This window comes from Anopheles nili, chromosome 2 (assembly GCF_943737925.1).
Source record: "Anopheles nili chromosome 2, idAnoNiliSN_F5_01, whole genome shotgun sequence".
NCBI lineage: Eukaryota > Metazoa > Arthropoda > Insecta > Diptera > Culicidae > Anopheles > Anopheles nili.
The window spans coordinates 19770952-19793987 of record NC_071291.1 but is presented as its reverse complement, the minus strand read 5'-3'; the positions used below and the strand labels follow the sequence as shown (position 1 = coordinate 19793987).

General features: G+C 51.8%; 1 protein-coding gene across 1 annotated transcript in view; it reads right to left on the bottom strand.

Annotated features, from left to right (window-relative positions):
• Positions 1-23036, bottom strand: part of LOC128731459 (collagen alpha chain CG42342-like) — a 68951-nt gene that overhangs the window by 5489 nt on the left and 40426 nt on the right. Inside the window, exons 5-13 of the mRNA XM_053824587.1 lie at positions 18088-18123; positions 17601-17672; positions 15355-15423; positions 11625-11804; positions 11445-11550; positions 11228-11316; positions 4134-4481; positions 3858-4064; positions 3722-3784 (exon numbers count right to left, since the gene is read on the bottom strand). Coding sequence (XP_053680562.1) covers positions 3722-3784; positions 3858-4064; positions 4134-4481; positions 11228-11316; positions 11445-11550; positions 11625-11804; positions 15355-15423; positions 17601-17672; positions 18088-18123 — 1170 coding nt within the window. The remainder of the gene's footprint in view (positions 1-3721; positions 3785-3857; positions 4065-4133; positions 4482-11227; positions 11317-11444; positions 11551-11624; positions 11805-15354; positions 15424-17600; positions 17673-18087; positions 18124-23036) is intronic.

The following is a 23036-nucleotide window of genomic DNA, read 5'->3' as shown; positions in this document are numbered from 1 at the left end:
GAACCACCCGAGAATGGGTTCGCAGGGCTGCGAGAGCCAATTATTTACGACTGACCGGGATCGGAGCCAATTATTGCCAACATCTGTTTGCCGACTTTTCAACCGAGACCTATCGACGGATGCCTATCACCTTGCCGACGACCTGATCGAGCGCTTTTCCAGCCTGCACCCGAAACCGGCTCACGCTGTACGTGTGTGTGTGTGTGTATGTGTGCGTGAGAAAGGGAAAACTCCACGCTCCATTTACTGGGGCGCAGGACCATGGGAGACGAAAATTCGACCACGGTTGTTGTTGCCTCCGCCAAAAATCATCACCCTTGTGGGAACGAGGGAGAAGGTCCTTAACGCCTCACCACCCAACCCGGCTCGATGCCCCCCCCCCCCGCCTTTCGCAACCCGGAACGAAGGGGATATTTATGACGGAAGCGTGGAATGCCTGCCATATTTTCAACGCGCCCTTTCCAGGTCACGGGGATGCGACTGGTAGCGAACAGATTTCGAGTGGCCAGGCGATGGCGAAGGAATGAATCCACATTTTATGGCGTTTCTTTTTCGGCGTGTCATTAGGAATTTTCCACGTCACATCGCGTCGACGGCGTCCACGCTAGAGCTACGGTCGCTTTTTGGTCCAAGGGCGAATCGCCGAAGGAGTTTGATTCGATTCGGCTTGAAAAAGACGGCTAAAAAGGGCAAGTCTTGCTGAGGCTCTGCGGCTGGTAATCGTTAAATATTAAACCGACCTCGTTCGATGCTTCCAAACTTCGAGCACACGCTCTACCAAGGACTCCTACAGGCTCCTTCAGCTGGCCCTGGCGAAGCGTTGCTTCAAATATTTATTAGTTTTCAACAAGATGCTTCCGGCTTCCCGTGGCCGGACGGCTAACTCGTCCTTCCGCGTATTTCCCACCCGAACACGGGAACATCGCACATCAAATTCAGCTCGACGGCTATCGGATCCGATCACGAATCCGATACGCGGTCTGCGTCTATCGGCCACTGGCAGGAGCGTGGAAATTCAATGAAATCTCGGGCCCGGGCAGCTTCTCCGGTCTGTTCGGTTTTTGTTTGCCGTTAAGGACACAAGGCCCGATCCCGGCTGCATGTTGCACGGCGATTTTCCAATAAGGAACTTTGCTCCGTTCACCGTCCCGTTTGCTTCCGGCTCGTCGTCCCGCTCGGGGCGTGTGTCCTGCGAAGATGGCGGACTTCGGTGGAAACTCTTTAAACTTTCAACGGAACGCTTTCTGCCGCAGACGGTGCTGAAGACGACGAGGCATTTCCGAGGGTGTGGAATCACCGGGGAAAAATTTGTCCTCATCGTCGGGAAGGACTCCGGTCTTGCTTCCTTGCCGGTGGCACCGAGGAACGGAACGGAACGGAAGTGATTTTGTGGATGTGCTGTACGAGCCAGTTGTTCGATGTGCTCCCTACGCGACAACCTCCATTCGTCTTTGGGATGGAAAATTCATGCCATCCGGACACGGACATCCGTGTAGCTGATGGTGGTGATAATAACACTGCTGCCACATGTGCCCTCTAGGGCCGCGAATGAACATGGACACCACGGCACTATCTCTGGAAACGGGCTGGTCCCAGGTGTACTCAATGATCGCGAGCCGAAGCCGGAAATCAAACGCCAATCGATGGCAAAATCGTGTCGATTCACATCGAGCGGGTTACGTTGTGAACGTCCTAGTCACTTCCGTGCGCTTAAAGTCACGTGGCCAAGACACGCAAAATAAACGAAACGAACAAATCTGCTCTCGTTCTTAGAGAAAAAAAGAAAACCTCTCCATAGCAATCGCCAAACTTTAAGGGAGACACAGGATGCTTTTACTTTATCGGAAGCTCGGTTCAGAGTGATTGACGTGCCACCGAAAAGGGCAGGCCATGAAGGGCTCTGACGTCTGTCACATGCTGCTTCCGGATTATGTATGCTACTTTGATGGAGGCTGCATGAAGGTCAATTACCTTTTCGCGAGCCTGTCGGTTCGGGGTTGGTGCTGTTCTCGGTTCTGGGCTTCTTCTCACTGGCTGTTCTTCAATTTGATCCTATCTAATGAATTTCTACCGTTTGTCTGTACGTGCGGGTGTGTGATTTTTTTTTCTAACACGCCACGCCACCGGGAAAGTATAAAAGAAAAGCTGAAATGTACGCAACACTTTCTTCTCTTTGCGTCATGCTTCGGGGTTTTGCCACAGATATTTCTACACACCGCCGCATAAATCGTACTATAGTCAACAAACACCACTCACTGCAGCATCCCTAGCGTGGGAAGGGTTGAAACGCCACCTGGCGAGGGGGCGAATTGTGAATGGGAATGTGTGCGTCGGACAGAGACCTCAAGGCCCAGGATCGTGGGCGGCTAGTTACGCCGCGTATTCGCAGCCGTTAGAACGTTAGTAAAGGTAAGTGTGAGAGTAAAAAGACGGACTAGTTGCTATGAGTATCGTATAGGGCTTAGATTCTTTTTTACCATCCTCATTTTCTTTGCGCGCTTTCGCTTCGCTTTTCTTTGACTGGGAGATATGTACGTTGTAAGTTCGGTTCCTGTGTTTGCTCGTGTCGCATGTGTGTATGTGTCGCGTGTGGGTTGAATGAGGCCGTGTGCTAGGGCCTTCCTTTTCGAGAGCCGCCTACCCAAGTGAACGTACAGAGCATGTACCATGTTTGCCCTTGGGAATTCCACATTTTGTCTGACATTTGCTGCGATCGAGGACATCGACGCCGCACGCGAAGGAACGATCCTTAGGTGGTAAAGGTGATGCAAAATTGGGAAAGTCGAGACAGCACACGCGCGCATGGGTGCAGGGATGAGAGAAGGGTAGCGTGGACACGAAACTTAAACTTATGCAAACACTACCAACAACACCGGTAACAACCGGTTGGGCAATTTGGAGTACTAGGTATCGAGCTGTTTCGATCGGTGTGTCGATGACACGTGGAATGCGCTTAACTTTTGCGTTTGTCCACGTGCCTTCTAATTTCACCTTTTGCTCCTGAATGGCCCAAAATCCTTACGCTGTAGTCCTTATGTAAACATTTATAAAAATACTACGAATGCTTCTCTTAATGCCGACGAGCTGACTGCCGGTGACCTCTTGTTTTCGCGCTCTGAGTGTATTTGCTTTGTCGCTACCGCAATCCTATTGGGTCCTGTCGTCAAAGGAGAAATCAGGATGTTTGCCTCTGAATGCTTTCTCCCGATTTCCCCCCATGGCACGCGTCTAATTAAAGGAAAAAGTTCTCAGACTTCTTGCGCAAGATCAATAGATATGGCTGCATCAGAAGAAACAAAAAAAACCGGAAAGAGTTCGCGCGTCGGGACTTAATTTCTTATCTACGCAACGGAGAAGGTCCTGGTAGGGTTCGTAGCCCTCCCTGCCTGGGTGTGTTGTAAATTGCGCTGTAAACCAAACTGCTGTTGCGTTCAAACCAAGCAAGCACGCGCAAAACATTGGTAAACCGACTCCGTTTTTGTGAGGTGCGTCAGCGCGTTAGAAAGCCTTATTAGTACTCCCAGACCTGCGGGAAGAAAAGAGAGAGAAAGAGCCAGGAAGGAACCACAGGACGTCGGGGGAAAGCGTGGGTTAGCACGGAGCGTGTGGTAATCGAAGGAAGAAAGCCAAGAAAAGAAACCGAGTGTTACCGTCAATCAACGTCTTAAAGCGATTCCAGGTGAGCGGATATCGTGTTAGCGGAATCTTGACGGAATCTTACCGGATGTCCTGGTTTCCCGACTGGACCGACTGGACCGGAATCACCACGCATCCCCATTGGACCCTGGGAAAGTGGAAATATGTGCGGATGAAACTTGCGCCCGGACGCTGGAAAAATGCCTGACTTCATCACCTACCGGTAAACCCATGGGTCCGTATTCGCCCTTTTGTCCCTTTTCACCTCGGTCGCCCTTTTTGCCGTCGTAGCCACGAGGTCCTGGAGGTCCCGTATGGCCAAGGGCACCCGGTGGTCCTGGAGGTCCTGGCACTCCGTACACGACGTCTCGGTAGGGTTCGTCAGCCATTCCCTCGTGGTCCTGTCGTCGGCGCATTTTCCGGAGCTGCTTTCAGAAATCGGGTCAAAGTCATGGTTATCAAACGCAGTGGCTCCTTGGCTGAGGGTCGATACTTACCGAGTCACCTCGATCGCCCTTGTCACCCTTCACTCCTGGGTAGCCTGGAGGTCCTGGCAGTCCTGGTGGACCCATCAACCCTGGAGGACCAATGTCGCCCGGATCGCCCTTCTCTCCCGGTGGTCCTTGATATCCTGGCAAGCCCGGAGGTCCTTCAATGCCTGGTTCACCCGGCATACCGTCGAGGCCACGTGGTCCCAACGATCCTGGTGCACCCACTTCACCCCCTTCACCCTTGTGTCCTGGAGTTCCATCCCGACCGGGTGGTCCTGGGGGACCCGGAGGTCCAACAGGACCTCGGAATTGTGCCAGCGTCGCTTCATCGTAGTCGTCGTCCTTTCCAGGACCCTACATGGTGAGGATGAAACGTTGGTATTAGTCGGTGTGTGGTGAAAATGGAATTCAAACGCAAATGTCATCGGTGAGAGGATCGAATCAGACGAGGTTACGCGTTTATTTGCCGCATTTAGCGTCCTACCCTTGCGAGGACAGCTCATTAGGGGGTGATTTAAACCCACACGCCCATACCATCGGCGTGTATCGTCGTCTCGGGGTTTTTGCACAAATGGAAAACCCATTGTCAGAAGCGTCCCGTAACAACCAAACCAAAAGCGAAAAGAAAGCAACACAATCTACTCCCGATCAAAGCAACCTACGCCGGCCGTGCTGCCGGAAAACGAGCACACACGACACACAGAAGCAATCAAAAACAAAAAATAAGAAACCGTCACAATAACTACGAATCCTACGAAGCCACATCACACGACACGTTCTACTAAAAGGCTTTTAGTACTGGCGTATTAAGGTAAACACTAATAACCATAAATTAAGACCGGAAAGGAAGTGAAAGATTAATTTAATCGTCCGCCATTCGGTGGTGCCCGGGTGCTGGAGGGATTTACACGCACGGTTTTCGCGACAACTCGTCGCCATTGGGGGTTTGTGTTTTGTTGTCGGTACCAAGGGGTGGTTGGGTGTGTTAATATAAATATATATATTACCGACCGTTGTGTTTGAACCATTTGCTACAGTGCGAGTGCTTGTGCGCGCGTGAGAGTGCGTGCTACTTACTTGCTATCCGAATTGCTTTGTCCTTCTCGTGAAGCCGTTCCGCGAGCGCACGTGGGTTGGGAAGCGAAAATGTGGTTTCATTAAGCGAAAAGGCGTTCCCCAGTGCACTGAAGAGGTAGATCGACGGAAGTGGGCCCACTTGCGGCATGTTGAAAGCATGTTTATAATTACTCAACAAAAAAAAAAACCGCAACATAAACCAGCAGCGCTCGGATGAGTTTCGATTGCTGGCGAAACGAAAATAAAAGTCTCGCGCCATGCCAGCTGAATGAGGCTGACATCCGCACACAAGAGCGTAGGAGGCAGATGGTGTGTCTTATGGTGTACCGAAATCGCGCATTAAGGATGACACCGAACCGAGGGAGAGGCGAAAATAACTTTCAACAACACGCGGCTGCCGGCATGTCGCTGACAATTTCGTGAATATGTTTCTGCATACACGCAGTCGTTGGACGATCGGAGCGATTTCCCACGAACGGCCGCGCGCGATGTTGCGTCTCTACGCCCAATCCCACCCGGGTGGGGTGGCTGTCAACCGTTAATCGAATGTGTCTTTTTCTTGCAACAGCAGCAACGGCAACGAGGACGCTGCCGACGACGACAGCAACACAACCTTCCAAAAGACAACTCACCCGTCCGGTGCTAAAGTGCTGTTTGTTCTTTGGATGACGTGTAATTGCTACCATCAACATTTATCTCTATCGCGGGCCCGGTTGGGACGGTTCCCGGTGAAGGGATCGTGTTCGTCTGGTGGCGCTACACACACACTTACCTGGCCGGTTTTTGGTACGAGGCCGCTCATGGGGCGCCTCCGATCGGTGGCCATATCGTTGCTGGTCCGCTTCGGTGAGTTAGGGTTCGGTGCGTTAGAGTGCTACTGGTGGAGGCGGGGATTAGAACCTAGCTGGGAGTGCTACCGGAGAGGGAAGCTTGTGCTACAACGGATAAAGAAAAGCTCAACACGTGCGAATAAAGTGGGGAACGATTGCGTGGGAAAATAAAAAGTGTGCCTCGGTTTTACAACGCAGCACGAAAACATGTTTTAAATGCTCATAAATCCACGTGGAGAGTTGTTTACTCGAACGAAAACGAAAAACACACGAACCTTGAAATATCAATCGACAACAATGGCTTCTTTTTCGTCCTTGCGTGTGTCGCTTTTTTTTTGTGTGCGCGATTTATTTATTCAACAGCGCCCGCGTTTTATCCTGCAAGCGTCCCCGTTCACTTGCGAGCTAATTACAGATTCATATTCGTTTTCCGATAGGACATGGGAAAATGGCCGCAAAACATTGTTTGTAAAAGGCTCAACTTAATTCAGCGCTTGGCGTGGCTGTCGGTGTTGGAGACAATGTCAAGCGAGCGGAATAAATGGGGCGGGCGCAACAAAAAAAAAGTCGCGAAAAACACCCGCCAAAATGGCGAACGGCACACGCACGCCCGTACGCGTGGAATTGCGTTTATGTAAATCAAATTGAAATACGATCGGAATTACAATGCTCCGGCTCAGCACGTGTGAAGAGATAGAACGAGAAAGAGATACGTTGGAAGCTTTTTGGAATCTGCTGGAGGCTCGTTGTGGCGCTGAAGGATGTGGGCGTTTGAGGCGTTTTGTGGAAAACGAGCCACTTTAAACCGTCGGTTGGTGATGGCGAGAAAAAATGTGCCACCAAGCCGTTACACGTCCGCGGAAAATTATCCACGTGCCACCTGCCCGGAGTTGTGACAGTTTCGCACGTTACGTGATTTTGCGCCTAATGAGCCCGTGTTGCGCCCTTTGCGTTTGGTTAAAATTAAACCGCTTTTGCTTTTCGACGCATTTCCCAGCTCAGCCACGAAACCGCTTACCGACGCGAGCCGGCTTTTTCTTCCGGTTCCGGTGTTTTTCGTCTCTTTTTGTGTCCCATCCGTAATCCGGCCACGGACCTTTTTCGATCGGAATTCCCGACATTCGTTGGGACAGGCTGGATTTACACAGCCCTCCCCGAAACCCGGCTGCGAATGGTTGGCGGGAAAATTGAATAAATCATAGCCGCGGGAAATTTATCGGCATGGGGTGGCATGGGATGGTATGGGATGGTATGGGCAGTCGGAACGGTGGCTGAATCCTTTACAAAGCCAGACACACTGCAGCGGCTATGCGTCCATATTGTGCGCGTAATTTATGCTCACAGCACGGGCGAAACGATCGGCCAAGGTTCGGTGCAGCGAAAATTGGTAAAACACTATTGATAACATAAATCCTGCTGGTCCGAGCGGACGAACACCCGGAGAGTGCCGGGGCATGGCGAAAGGGCTCGTCGGGATGCGTCGAAAAGTGAGCCTGTCACTAGGGTTACGGCCGTTGCGGTTACCGATCGTTAGCGGTTTTGTGGATTTGTTGTTCGGCCGTGGGTCGGTTTGGGCCATTTTTTTTCACCCTCTACAGCGTGTGAGTGTGTGTATGTGCCGTTATCTGACCCAACATTCATCGCACCGGGGGTTCCATATTCGCTCTCCTACCTGCCACTAAGCGCACAATGGCCGCGTTTCATTTTATTAAATCCGCATCGAAATAATGGGCACCGAATCGTTAAGGTCAATACGTCGCTGAGAATCGGGGCGCATGCAGGTGGGTTGTTTTTTTTGTGTTTTTCACAGTAGTACAACCCAAAAAAAAGATGAGAAATACCACCGGGTGAAGCTTGGTCCGGTCGGTGCGGGAGAAACCGAAACCACACAATTAATTATGTTGAGCAATCCGGCGAAGCGGTCGCATCGAGCAAATGACCGGTTGCGAATTGAATACGCCGATTCCGACGGCTTTCGGCGATCGATTGTTGAATTAGGCGTCGCTGAATTACGGACTTATTACGACCGCCGCGGAACGCCTCACTTTCCAGCGATCGAATTAGGCACTAATGGGCATACGTGTGAATGTTTGCATTTTCCGGGGGGTTGTCTCGCAAACGCTTCACGCTCGCTCGTGCGGCTCGAGCCATTCAGAAGACCGCTTTGCGGCCGGAACCATAATCAGGCTTGGCACCACGCGATGTTGTAGGGTGGGCTTAAATATATGGAACCGCTTGGAAGCCGCACCCGGGCGCACCCGGGTTGACATTCATTTGCAAAGGCAAATGCACCGAACTGCATAATTGCGCTTCGATGCTTGGCTCGGTGCGCTTCGCGCCTCGTCAAACGCATTGTTGCACCATGCTGGGGTGTTCCACTGGGCAGAAGGATTAAGCGTGAGCATTATGATTCGCCAACAGCCACCCTTGTGGGTGGGATGCTCGGAATGCTCTAATTTTGCATTCCACGTGAAGGGCAACACGCCCCAAGAGTGAGGCATTTTATTGCGCCCCCCAAAAATCGACCGGACGCTTGGTGGACGTGAACCCGGCGAGTGGTGGCGAGTGGTGCGAAATGGAAAAATGGAACGCTAAAGCTTTTCCTTCGCTTTCGACATCGGCGCATCGGAATTCCGATTCCCAGAGCAGGCGGTTTTAATGGCTTTTGTTTTGCCGATCGAATCGGTCAACCGTCAGCTGGCGGCTTTACGGTTCATCGGGCACCGATGGAAACCGGTAGAAATTTCCATCCAATGGCTTTCCCGCTTTTTCCCGTGTGGCCGGCTCGTTTGGAGCGGCATTCTCTTTTTTTTGTAATTCGATTTTTTAATTAATACCCACACAATCACACAAGGTCGATCGTTTGCATGCGCAAACACGCGGACAATCGTGGCTGTTGTGGAAAAGCGGGAGTAGAAAAAAAGGGCCGCATTTCCCGGGTACCCGGGTGCAACATTGATGACGGAAACACGCCATTCGCTGGGAAATCCCTGCCGACCCCGCAGCCACAATCAATCTTTCGATGGCTTTCAATTGCGCCTCGTAAGCGACAATGGTGGATGGATTTGCATCCCAAAAACCGGCTAACGGGAGTGCTTGCCCGGAAATAGCAAGTTGCAAAGGAAACACTGCACGGGTGGCCGGAAGTATGAACGCTCGTGCCCGTGAATGGGTCGATCGAAGCATGGTTTTGTGTAATGCAATTTGCGCACAGCAAATAGGGAAAAATCAACACGCTCCGGTGGGTAAACTCGAGGTTATTTCAGCAAGGCTGGAGTGGCGCGTATCGCAAAAGCGTCTAAATTATTTACGCACCACAAAGCTGCCGGTGTAACCGAATTTTGGATTATCGAACGTACATCGAGCTGCAGCGTCGTTTCGAAGAATGGTGATCGTTAATTATGGGCTTATCTCCCGGCGTCGGTGAAAGAACTTAATTTCCCGCTAGTTCAAGCCGGTGTTTTGGTCGAACCTACACGCTCATGTGGTGCTTTGGGAGGTGCTGTTTATTCTGACCATGGTGCAACATTCGGGAACATCGTGGAAAACCGTGGCGCCATGTCGGAGGCGTGTGACGATGTGGGAAAATGTTCTCGACATCGATACCGTTGCGCAGCGTTACATCGCACCGTTCGGGTTCGATTAATGATGCATCGTGCTGTCCGGCGTAATTTATGCTCGCAAACACACGCGCAGACACGGATGATGATAGCAGGCCGGACGATGGTACAAGCCGCATGATGGCGATGATTGAGAGATCCTTGCTTTGATGTTCCAGTCTCGGCGGGTGACGCGAAACGTAACGCAGCGGAATCATTCCATGAAACCGACACGAAAGCATCTAATCAACTCCGGTCGGCAGAAAAACAAGCTAACAGTTTGTTGTTATTTTTTTCCGCGACAAAAGCCAACGAAGCTTGGACAAACGTAACTGGATGTGTGGAAAAGGTATGCGAACCGAACATAACCCGAGCGTGATTTGTGGTTTCTCGTTATTAGTGAACGCGCGGATCCATCGTCGTCCAGTTTCGGTGTCAGATGTCGGCCGTTAGATGGAACGATAAGCTTCAACACCTCGCCGATCAGCAGTGTAGGGTGGTGAAATAAAATCGAAAATATATTTTCCAGGCTCCAAACAACCTCCAGTGGACGGCGAAGAGAAAAAAATAGGCAATAAAAAAGCCCAAGCTCCCGACCGGTGGGGGGATGAAATCCAATTAAATTAAATACAGTTTTTATTGCCGAAACCCTCGGTCCGTCCGGGCGGCAATATTTGTCAGCTCGACCAGCCCTTCCCAGAACTCGTGGTGATTCGCTGCGGCTCCGAGTGAGTGTGATGCACGTGTTTCGAGCGGAGTTCCCGGGCGTGATTGTTTTCCTTTTTGCTGCCGATAGGACCCAAGGCCGTGCACCGAAAATCGTTCCGCATACGGTACCGTTCCGTGGAAATGGAAAGCCCAGCCAGCCCTAGATGGCGTACATTTGTGGTTTCATCGTTTTTTTTTTCGTTCGTTCGTTCGGTTTGTACACCATTTCGCCAGCCATTTTCCCGCTGATGTGGAAGATGTGGCGGAGTGGCGAACGGGCGTAAATAAAAATAAAACCAGGATTGCCCAGTCCCTGCTCGGCGAAACGCATTTCCGTTTGCATGAAATCTATCTCTTTCATCGTGCTGTATGTGTGATTTGTCGAGCAAAAGCGTCGTCAGGCTTCGGGCTAGGGATGCCCATATATGGCGTGTTTGTTTTTCTCATATCGGTGATTTATTTTATAGCGCTTTGGCGCTTTCGGAAGCGCACGAGTGGGAAGGGATTTTTTGTGAGCATTCGAAAAGTCATCCACCGAAACTACAAAGCTACAAAGCAAACAAAACCATCCCAGATCATGCACACAAGCCGCGGGAATAAAAAAGCTGTTCCATTTGCCAACTATTAATAAATCCGGGTGTTAGTAGCATGCGTGTGGTGTAGTTTTTGTTAGATTTCTACGACAAGCATAACAAGCCAGGCGTCAAGCATAAAACTTTTTTTGGCAGCGATTTCCACGGTCATGCACAATGTTGATTCGGGGCGTTTTTCGTCAGATTCGTCAGATAGGCAATCATAAAATTGTCGAAACGTGTATCCATCAACACTGGGTCTGGACTGAGTCGAAACTGTTGGTATCGTTGAATATTTTAATGCTAGCACTTACCCGTTTGCCTCGCTTGCCTCGAGGACCTTTCTCGCCTTGTGGTCCTGGAGGTCCTTCTGGGCCTGGATCTCCCTTTTCTCCAATTGGACCTAGGTCATTGAGATATGATCGAGAGTTAGTCCTTTTCTTTACTTTGAGTACCGGAGTGTCTGTATATTGTTTTCAATTTATGAAATCGCAAGATCACGTGCTACTTAAATTGTAATAATTAATTCACCTGGTGGTCCTGGAGGTCCTGGTGGACCCTCGATAATGCCGGCCGGGAATTGATCTCCCTTGAAGTGCGTCGTCAAACCTCGATCGCCTTTGTCGCCTCGATCACCCTGTGAAAACAAGAAACCGAACCCCGTTTCAGGACACACATCGATCGCAGGTGATGATCGATTAATTGACTTACCTTTGTGCCTGGAAGTCCCGGAGTTCCTGGATTACCAACGGGGCCCTTCTCACCTGGTGGTCCAATGTCACCCTTCAACCCCGGATCACCCGGTGGCCCCGGACGTCCGTCCTGCCCGATCGTTCCCGACACACCCGGCGGCCCCGGAGGTCCGGGCGGTCCCGGTTCACCAGGTTCACCCTAGAACGAGTCACGAATCAAATTAGCACCCGCTCTACACTCCGATTCCAACGGGTCTACGGGTTGTGGACACGTCCATTTGGTTCTCGAGCACCATAAGCTCTCTCATGCAGCGGACAAGCGTGATGGATGGTGGTTTGCGCGTGGACCCCAACCAAGCGCACTTTGCAGCATGTACAATTTGTTCGAGATGACAAAATGTCAACGCTAGCACAACCGGACAAGTGCCGCAGCAGTAACAGCATCGCCCTTCGGTGAAGAGGCATCACCTGTCATTTGTCCACTTGCGACAGAGCGACGCGTGCTCCAAACTGTACCCACGTCTTCGAGTGGGTGGGTGGTTGTATTTTTCCATCTTCATTGCTACACCCTTGCGTGGACGGTGGGTCGGTTTCGGCACCCCCAAACCACGGTTTGCGCTTATCATTCCAAGAACTATCCATCTAAGCTGCCCGACCATCCATCTCGCGTGCCTGCCACATCGGACCTGGACGGTACTCGAGAGCCCTTCAGCTGACGTGCCCACTTGAGCATGCGGGAACACGGCTAAACTATTACGCTTGCAACACTACTTTGTGCGACTACGACTCTAAGGCAGCGAGACACTGCATGCAGCATGCGAAGGAGGTATAGTGGAGATTTAAGATTTGCTTCTTCGTTTCGCGGGCGTGCCCGCGTTCGAGTGTGGCAGATCATGGCATGCGACAAAAACTCACCCATGGGGAAAACCCCCGTAGGGACCTGTTACCTGTTACCATCGGGAGGATGTAGCGTGGTTTGCTGTTTTGGTTACTTCTAGCAAAATCATTCCCCTATGCTGAAGGATCGCTTCTAACCCAACACCTGACATGCATGCATCGCAGATGAACCGAGTGAAAGTTGAAAGAACGACGCTGATGAAAAATGCAGGTCGCTTTTTGGGGTGAAACATCGCGTTATGCGAGGGCGCATAATTTATGGAAAATGGAAAGCAGAAACATCTTCGCTGCCGTGCCAGTCTGTTTGGCCACTTGCTGCTGGCTGGGATGGGACGCGGAAAGAAACGAGCTAATCGGTGGAATGTTTCGACGATCCAACGTGCTGCAACTCCAACCGACACCGACAACAGCGAGATCAAAGAATGAGGGTTTGTATGAGTTTGTGTGCGTTTGTGTTTTTTTTGCGCCATTTTCTACGCCCTCCGTTGCTCCATTCCTGCGATGTTTCCGTATTTACACAAGCAATATTATACGCTCAATCAGCAGCGTGATAAGTTAGCGGCGGTGATGATGGCAAAGTCGCCCATTGGAGCGATGGAGATGGAAAAAGGACGCATGACTTTACGAGCGGAAGGAAAATGAACCGATCGAACCGACCAGATGCTGTTGGTCGAGCAAAAAGCGCACCACATGAAGCAGAGCCCGGAACCGACCCGGAGACTTACCTTCAGCTGGATAATGTTGGCCGCGGACACGTTATGGCCAGCCGCTTGCAGATCCTGTGCAACCGTGGAGCAGGTGCAGTTGAAGTAGGTGTGGGTGCGGGTGCGATTTGGGGTGGGAAAATTCGCCGGTGCCGATGAAACCCGAGAACGGGAAAACCATTCACGCACACACACACAAACACATACGAAAGAACGGAAAACGAACGATGAATGGTGGGTCGTTTGGAGCGTACGAAAGCGGATGATCGCGAACATCGTCCCAACAACGCTGGTCTAATAACTGTCATCTAATTTCCAGATGTTTAGCACAAATTACATCCCCGGTTCTGCCCCAAGCCGGTACGAATGTCAAGTTCGATATTGCCCCGCTAACGCAACCGCTGCGGTTGTGAAACAGGAGTTGAAGGGAAAAGTTTCTCTGCGCTCGGGGTCGGGTTCCGGCATGCCAAAGGATACCCTCCGATGGACGCCGGCAGCTCTAGAAACATGTCAAACTTCAGGCTGTTTGGCGGAGAAAAAAAAACACACACGTATACACACGCGTACAAGAACGCAGAACCGATGGCAAAGGTACATTTGTGCCGTCCGACGACCGAGCGGTACTAAAACCACGATGGAACCGCTTCCCTGAGTCCATGGATCGGTTCGTATAAATGGCTGGAGCGTGCAGGACACCGCAGCTCATACGTGTGTGCGGTCGAAGAAGCAAGGACGAAAAAAAAAAGTTAATAAAATATTGCTTTTAATTAAAAGCACACAATAAAACAACGGTTTGCCGGTCGAGCTTCGGTCGGATGGCCGTTGTGTCGTTCGGGCGGCATGTTTTCTTAGCTTCCGAGCCTTCAACCGGTGGCGGCTGTGCTTTATCGACGCCAGGAACTCATGACCGCCAGGACATACCAGGACCTCCACGCTACCGGACAAGTCAACCGAACACACGTCGCCTACTCTCGTTCCAAGGAAAAAGATGCCAAAGCCATCGTCTCGTGCTGGGGTGTGTGTGTTTTTTTTTGCCCAGCATCAAAATTTATCGATTCACTGCCCCTTTGTGCGAAGAATGATTTTCATTTCACCGGTCACTACTTGCCATGCAGCTGCTTCCGGGCGGCACGTTCCAACCAACTTGGCACGAGCTTGTGATCGTGATGGAGAACGAGAAGAGAAAAACCAGCCTGCACCTTGAGTGGAAGTTACGAGTCGCCCGGCTAAAGCCCGCTGTCTAACGAGCGTAAGCGGAAGATGAAGCGCTCGGACCGCTGGTTAATATTAAATCCGTACTTTATCCACTCTTTAATGTGGTTAGGTCGACTCCGCGCCGCATAGTGAACCACCATCCGGCGGGGATGTGGTGGGCTGTTTGTTGGTGGAAAATTTATATTAATATCGCCAGCCGCCCGTCGGCTGGGCGCATTTAAATGTAATACATTTTAAGAGCTCTCTGTGCTCGCAGCTCTGTTCAGGCGCTGGCTCCCGAACGGGGCATGGTCTCGGACCGCAGCACTGTAACATTGTTGACTGCACCACTTGCGCGCGCTGGCTTTCCGGTCGAACGGGAGGCAAAACTTTTTAATAATAGCACATAGCGAACGGGGCGGCCAGCTAGATAGTCCCGGCTAGATAGTCCCCGCGACGCTACGCCATTTCGGATGGTGTGGATGGAAGCAAAAACTGGACCTGGCGAAGCGAAAGCCACAGGAAAACGAGCCGTTAAGCTTCACCAGCGGCTTCACTACCGGCCACTCGGTGACTCCCGGAATGGGTGCTTGTTCGGCGTTAATCCACGTCTCGGAGAGCCTCCCAATCGAAATGATGATCGGATTCGATCAACGGTGCGAACACGCGCGTCCCTTCGGAAATCCGTAAGAATTCAGCATGCAACTACACACGAACAAAAACCACACATACACTTGCACCCAAAGAGCCTAAACACTAAAGCAACGACTGTGGCAAAAGCGAGTATGGTGCGAAAAACTACGAGCGCGCTAGCGAAAAAGGATTAGCGGATGTGCCGGGAGTGTCTACGGTGGATGGGGGGGGGGGGGGGGGTGATCGGTGGGTGGTACACCAGGGGTGAGTGAAAAGGGACAACCAAACAACCCAAACAACGAAACAACCAAAGCTGTATACCTTCACGGCCACGATTTCCGCGTAGCCTAACGAGCCACCGCGTAGCGTCGTTACGGAGCGCTTTAATCCCTGGGGCGATTTTGGGGTGGGAATTTTCGCGGCCATCGGTGATGTAGGCGGTGGTGGCGGCGACAGCGGCAACAGCGACGGCGGCAGCAGGAGTCAACCACGTTAGCATGGGCGCAGTAGGAAAGGATTATTAGATTTGTCGGCAGGTTATTCGACCGTTGGGAGGGAAACGGAACGAAAATAGATGCGTTATCAACGCGCAATGGCCAGGCAAGAGCCGTTTTAATGTGGGAAAGAGAGAGAGAGAGTGTGTGAGAGAGAGTGAGAGAGAGAGAGCATGAAGAGAACAAGAGAAAATTAGCTAGCGTGAGGCAACACGACAGCCGTGGGAACCCGGCCCGAGGAAGGAAGGAAGCAATTTTCCGTTTAATTTTACATAAACGAATACCCACACGACTGGTGCTCGCGTGGTACGAATGCATTTACGCGCACACATACACATGCTCGTTTGTGCCCCCCTGGGGAGCAGAAAGAACACATGTACCGGTCCCAGCAACATGGCCGGTGGACGCGCGCGTTTGTTCCTGCGCGCTTGTTATCAAACTAATCACGAACGTAGCATAGCAGCGCACGGCGAGCATTGAAGCATTGGAGTGCTGGAGCATAGGAGCATAACCCGGACCGCATGTGCTCGGTGCCCAATGTTGGCCCGAATGTTGGGACTCGAAACCACCTCGAACCGGGGGTCCGCACGAGACGCTGGATATGAAATCTAATTTGCTTCTTTTGCCGGCCATTTGCCGACCATTGACTTCTGCCGTCCGATTTGTAACCCTTGAGTCAATTTATTTGACCTGTTCGTCGGTGAAGACCAACCGGCGTGAGCGAAAGAACGGTCAATGGCAGATGCTTGCTCCACAAATTTCCAATGGGATTGGGGGGGTTTTCTCCTAAGGGCTGGCTGGTTGAAAAATTAAATTACAGTTTTCCCTCCAGCCCTGAGGGTTGGCTGGAATCCACCCTCGCCTTTGGGGGTTGCTTAAGGCACGACAGCGCGCCCGGAAGGATGCGCTCGATGAGTCGCGTGCAAAGCGAACATTTGCTCAGGACTTAATTAATAAATTGATTCGGTGTTGCGCGAGCTCTCTCTCTCTCTCTCTCTAGCTGCTAAGGAGCACCGAGCACGGATTTCCACTTAAGATGGCGCGCTTGGGCTGGTGGGTGGTTTGTTCCATTTCGATAAGTGGGCTCACCGAGTCACCATTTTCCACCCTTTCGGAATTAGCGTGTCCCCATTCCCTTGTTCAAAAGCTCGTTCGAATCGTTTTATCTGTTTCATTTGATCTACCATTGTTTTCAACTCGTCCCGTGATTGACCGCAAAAAAGGTGGGGGCCAATAAAAAGCGAACACGGCCAATCGATTAGACCGAGGACGTGCACGGTGTGCCCTTTCGGGTCGGCCCTTTGTGGCCTTTGTCACTAGCAGGCCAGAGTTTGAAGCAATCACGGAGAGAACGGGATGTGCAGGAAGCCCCCTTTGAAGTGGTTAGAAGTTTGGCCGATTAATTAATCATAATTACATCCAAAGTCATCCGCAAGGGTGCCCAAGCGTGCCGTACCATTCACCACAATGAGCGCGCCCATTGTACCCTGTGGGTGTATCAATCACGGTCTTCCATGGGCCCGGAAAATGCCAACCCCTTCCCAACGCTGGCAGGGTCTTGCTCGGTCGGAATGCACATGCACCAAAGCGATGCAGCCCGATTGCATCGTCCAAGACACGAGTCGTGACATCGTGGACCAGTCGACGGAGCTGGAGACATTTCTCAAATTAACCCCAACCCAAGCCCAAGGAGGGCTGCATTCCAGCCGACCATTCCAGCCGGCCATTCCAGCCGGCCGTACTCGGGGCTCGTTACGTTCCATTACGAACGGTGGTTGCGTTACGGCCACGGTGTGTCAGCTCGGCCCGGTTGTCGGTTCGACTCCGACGGTGAATAGAGGGCCGGGAAGCGAAAATTTAAATCAAATTATTATCAGTAACATCTCGGGTGATGGATGCTCGCTGTGAGGCGGGACACCACCATCTTTCGGGGTGGGTGGAAGTGAGGATTCGTCGGATTGAAGGAAGGAACCCTTCGAGGGTCCGGAAAACCGCGCGCCTGGAGCCGATCCGGCATCATTTCCCCGGTGTGAGCCCTCTGGGCACGGGGCAATTGGTGCTTAGATAAATTACCTTCACCGTCTGGAACACGTCTACCGGGGGTGCGCCGACTTCGCCCTTCGAGCCCTTGTCTCCGGGTCGGCCCTGGGTGGTGTGTGTGTGTTTTTTTTTCGTCCCCCGTTTCGGTTTCAGTTTACGGTCAGATCCGGGACACGTCCGCGTAGACAGCCGCATGGTGTTGGAAAGAAAAGAAAGGAAAACCAACATTTTAATTGAATCGTCCTGTTCCGTGTGATCACGTATGTACGTGTGTGTGTAAGTGTGTCGCGTGTCCGTGTGGAGTACGTTGTTTCCCTGCGCTGCATCGCTCCCGGGGACAAGGATTAGAGGGAGCATAAATTGAGCGGAAAAATAACGAAATGCAAACAAATGAGTTTGCGGTGGGTGTTCCTTTGCGGTGGGTGGCGATGCAGCGTGCGGTGCGTGAGGCAGGAGGGGGCAGCAACGTGCTCCTTCTCTCCGCCTCACTTTCTTTCCCACACCCACACACGATACTTACCGGTTCGCCTTTCGGACCGTCCAATCCGATCGGGCCCTGAAGGTGGATGTCCATGTTTGCAGAAGCCAGCCAGTCCGAGTCGGGGTTGTCGTCGGTGTGGTGGTGGTCGATGGTGGGGTGCATGAGGGGGGAGTAAAGAGAAGCAAGAACAATTCGATTAGTCGGAGGAGTCATCTTCCCGTTAAGGACAACGAGCCCACCCCGTGGCTGGCTTATCTCGAGAAAAGATAAACTTCCTCAGTAATAAATAACGCAAACGAGATCATGCATGCCGATAGGGTATGGGTGCTGTGGTATGGGAGCGTGTGGCTCCACTCCCTCTTCTCTTCTCTCCCCTTACCCTCCCCTCGTGAAGGATGATGCGGGTCCACTACCCAGATGGACCTTGTGTTGCGATTGGTACAGGAATCGTTTCGTTTCGTCTTATCGGCAAACGAACCGTTCAGTATCGAGTTTGCTTACGGAGAAGACAACATCAGAGCTTCTTCCGATGTCCGGTTTCCGGTCGGTAGGATCAGGCTCCCTGCGAGTGGTTTGCAAGAGATCGTATCGAACCGGACCGGAAGCACTAGCTGGACTTCTGACAGCGCGCCACAATCCGTGCAATGGAACTCGTCCCCGGAACATCATGAGGTGCAAATTGACGCTTCATTCATTGGCTTTCCGGCATTTTCCGAATGGGTGGGTGGTGTCGGAATTATAATAATGATAATCATAAAATGTAAATTCCGATGTCGTTTCCAGCACCCAACCGGGGGTGGAAGCTACCAGGAGTTTATAGCTCACGTTTTCCCATGGAAAGCCCGGGTAGTTCGAGGCACCTGTGCGCATTTTCCCGCCAGAAGGCGGCTTCTAAAACTGCGAAAACGTGCGGCTCACGTTTTTTTACGACTTCCTGCGAGCTCGCGAGTGGAGTGATCAATTTTTATGCGAAACCATTCGCATCACGGCTCCGAGCATCGTCGGTGGCAGCATCGATTTTGCGATAAACATTCGGGTGCTGCGTTGCGATTTGGAGGTCGTTTTTCACGTGTCCTTCCTATTGGAAATGGGCGCTTTGACGAGCGCGTTACAGCCACCGGGCGCTGTGTGTAAATATATCAGCAATATTTGGCAGTTCCCCACGCCAGTTCACGGTAGTGAATCCCAGTGCTGGGGTTTTTCGCGTGTCCCCAGAGGGCTCTTTCATTCCTCCTCAATCGGAACCTGTGCGCCAGAACAAACAGTGTCGGGTTGATTGAGCGATGCCAGGTTTTCACCCAGTCCTAAGCTGACATTCGGTGGCTTTCCCCACCATCGTGTGTGTGTGAGAGAGAGGTGGGAGTTGCTTTCTGCCAGAGTGCTCGGAGGCTGGAAAGTACACCCTGCGAAAGGAAACTTATTTACCCTACCGAGTTCCGAGTTGCGATAAATGAATTAACATGTGTTGAAATGTACCAGCCCGATGTGTTTGCTCACTCGGCTCACCCGTTGAACCCGGGACTTTGCCAACCGGGAGTGATCATCGCTGGGAAATGGGTCCTGAGCTCGGAGCTGCCGAGAGATCGATGGAAGCGACCGCAAACTTCGGCGTGGTTTAAAGCCAGTCTAGCCTCCAGAGGCCTCGGTTGGTGCGTGGTACGAGGGAGGTAAATAAAAACAGGGCAAGAAACCGGGGACGCTCGGCTCGTCCCAAAGGTTCACATTGGCGGAAGCAAATGGGGCTGGCGAAAAATGGGGCGAGTCGGGAAGACTTTGATGGTAGCTCTGCTGGGGTGGCTTCCACCAGGAACGGCTTCAGTTCGATGGAGTTTAATTTAACCGACGCTTCTCGGTGGCTCGGATAAAGTTTATCGGTGAAGTTACCTTTACCGATGATCGCAAAAGGGTGCCTCCGGGACCTTTGGATGGGTTTTGGTATGGGAAAAGTTGGCAGGATGCCGGGTCTTTCTTTTTTTTTTTGACTTACTTCCTTCTGCCACCAGTGAGGATAAATGTTATTCGAATATCTCCATCTCATTTGAATTAATTTAATTCAATTTGGCCTCCCCCCCGTTTTGTGCTGCGTTTGTTGTTGATGAAGTCGGGAAGTTTGCGATGAACTTCGATTCGTTGCATATTTTCTTCCACTGGCTGCTACCTGGGACAGATCACTCCGGTGTCATGCATCGTTCGGGGAGATGCTTCTGTCGAGAGAATTCATCAACCTCTTCTCAGGCAAACTCGACAAAATCCACGAGAACATTTCTCCATGCGTGAACGATAACAAACATTGAATAGTTCGTGGAATATATGCTACGACGAACCGAAGGATGCTAAGCTCACATTTAGCCTTCTAATAATCTACTCCGAAATTACACGCTCAGTCTTTCCCAACACCTGGTCGGTCAGGGTCCCGAGCTGTTTGCTTTCCCAAAAAAAAACCCTCTCCATGTAAAGATGCCTTTTCATTTTGATCGTGCCTTTTCGGGCTTCGTTCGAAAGCGGGAACCCATCTCGCGTCTTATCGGTGAAATAAAATCTGCACCAAAATAAATTACAACTTTCCGGCGCTGCTGCCGGAGCAAAGCATGCAGGAAGGATTAAAAATTGAACCACGCTTCTGCTCGCCGTCGTACCCGTGCGAGATTCTTTGCATTTCGGCAGGATGTTGGTTATTTTTTGTCCTCCTCTATTTTGGGAAGTGGCTTTTTGTTGGCTTCCGTTTGGTCTCCGGGCCGCATAGCCCCTCTGGCCGGCAGCCATGGTGGATTCTTTCCACTTTTAGCTTTCATCAGCGCATAATAGCTATTGATGATGCTGCCAGTGTTGCCACTGCTGCTGCAGCTGCTCGTGACGATGATAGCCTTCTGCTGACACAGATAAACTAGCACGCCGAAGTATCCTGCGAGTTAATAGCTTATTGAAAAGTTTTCCCTTTGATAGCGCTTTTCCTCCAACTACAGCGGCATCGGGCTATGGGACGGCTCCGACAGGTATTCAGCATTCAACCGACCCTGGATGGTCGAGCACGCCACTTGGTTTCGAGTGTTTCGCCCAGGTTGCAACCCAGGCTACTGCCCCAAAATAATCCTGCCCACCATTCAACCAGCTGCTTGCCGTCGGTTCCGCGAAACACGCTGGAAAACCGACCCACCTTGCCGTCTACAGTGCAAACTTTTCCCGACCTCTAGAAGCTGCTGAACCCCGTGCCGCATGCATTTGACCTCCTGCAAGAGGGTGAGTTTTGCATTTTCGGAAACTCCACTTCAACGCCATAGCATATAGTTTAACACCAGCCGGGTAATTACGATGCGATGTACTGGACGACTCTCTCTCTCTCTCTCTCTCTCTCTCTCTCTCTCTCTCTCGCTCCAACCATCTGCAAGACTTTTGACTGCTCGCGCCATTGTGCTGGCGTTGTTCCGGAAAAGCGTAAATTCGCCGTCAGGACGACGGCTTCGGCGGTACCCACAGGTAAGGGCGGCTTATCCGTTGTTTTGTACACGCGATGCCAAACATCGCCAGCATACCGGTTCCGTGCTAATTCTGCCCACCTTCCGGTGAATTTCTCCGGCTCCGGCATGCGCGATGGCATTTCAGCTGGTGCCAGTGTCCTCGAGCGCCTCACGATCGGGGTCGCATGTCTGTCTGCACGGTTTCCCGGCCCTAATCCATGGGTTTATGTACGCTCGCATCAGCCGGTTTCTGGCCTGCTGGCGGCTAGCAACACGGGGCGTTTGTGTTTAGTGCTGAAATTAAAACTCAACACCCGAGGCGCGTGGAACAACTCCACATTTAATGCAGACAAACGGTCGTGTACATATTTCGCACATTTCACCCGTGCCGTTTGTCCGTGTGTCGAGCGAGTCCTGGGGCGTGTTCTATGCTATTTTTTTCTCGTCCTTTCTCGCTAGCTCTCTCTCTCTTTCTCGTGCCCCCTAGCTCACGCTTTGTTCCAGGAGTTGGAGAAGGTAAAACGAAAAAAAAATGAACGCACAAACCTCCCCAGGAGGCATCGTTTGTGGCACGCTGAATGTGTGTACTTTGTGTGCGGAAAGTAAACGCTTCTCGGCCTGGGTAGGTGTACACTTGCTCGTTTAGGTGGTCGTCCTTTTTTGCCCCCAACGGGATGAGGGATACACGCATGTAAATGCGCCCTTACCGGGCACTTGTTTGCATTGTTGAAATTAAATTGTTGCACATGCCGAACCCTAACGCGACCGGTGGGTGGGAATAATTTATCAGCAATTAAGTACAATGTCGCTAGCACACGCTTATGTTACGGTACGTGCCATCGTGCAATGCTCCCAGGCTCATCGCGTTACGTTTCCAGGGCTGGCGTTTTCGGAAAGGATTACACCCGAAGCCACCAGGGGTCGGTGTTCATCTTCCGGTTCGTGGCATCCTGAAGGTTTGGTTGTTTGTGACGGCTTCTGCTGCTAGCGTTCACCGGCTCTTGCTCGGGAAATAGTGAAAAACACTTCCGGATGGCGGCCCGTCACAAGTGATCCTTCCCGACGTCGGCTTCCGTGAGTGCTAAGCACCCCATCGCTGGCTGCTGCCAGTGTGGAAAATGGGCGTGAGGTGCTGGGAAACGTTCATTCGATCTGACTTTTCATGCCTCCGAGTGTGTGCCTATTTGCCTTCGAGCAGCTTCCGAGAGAGCTTGAAGGAGCCGTACTGGGTCGCCTGCCATGCCTGGTGAGGCTTTCGAGGTCTCACGAGCGGGTCAAGTAGCACGTGAAGCGGGTGAAATAGTACCACACGCCGTGAAGGATGTCGGCTTTCCGAGTCGAGCGCATGTGGAGTGACTTGATCCTTTTCACGTCCACGAGCAGGAGCGGAGAAAAAACTGGCAAATGTATCCCGCTAAAAGGATCCATTCAGCTCGAGTGTGCCTCCTCGAGTGAGAGGCTCTAGTAGGAGTGAAAAAAAAGGTGCCCACTGGCTCAACGATCGTAAGGACCCGTGCTGGAGCGTCAGTAAAG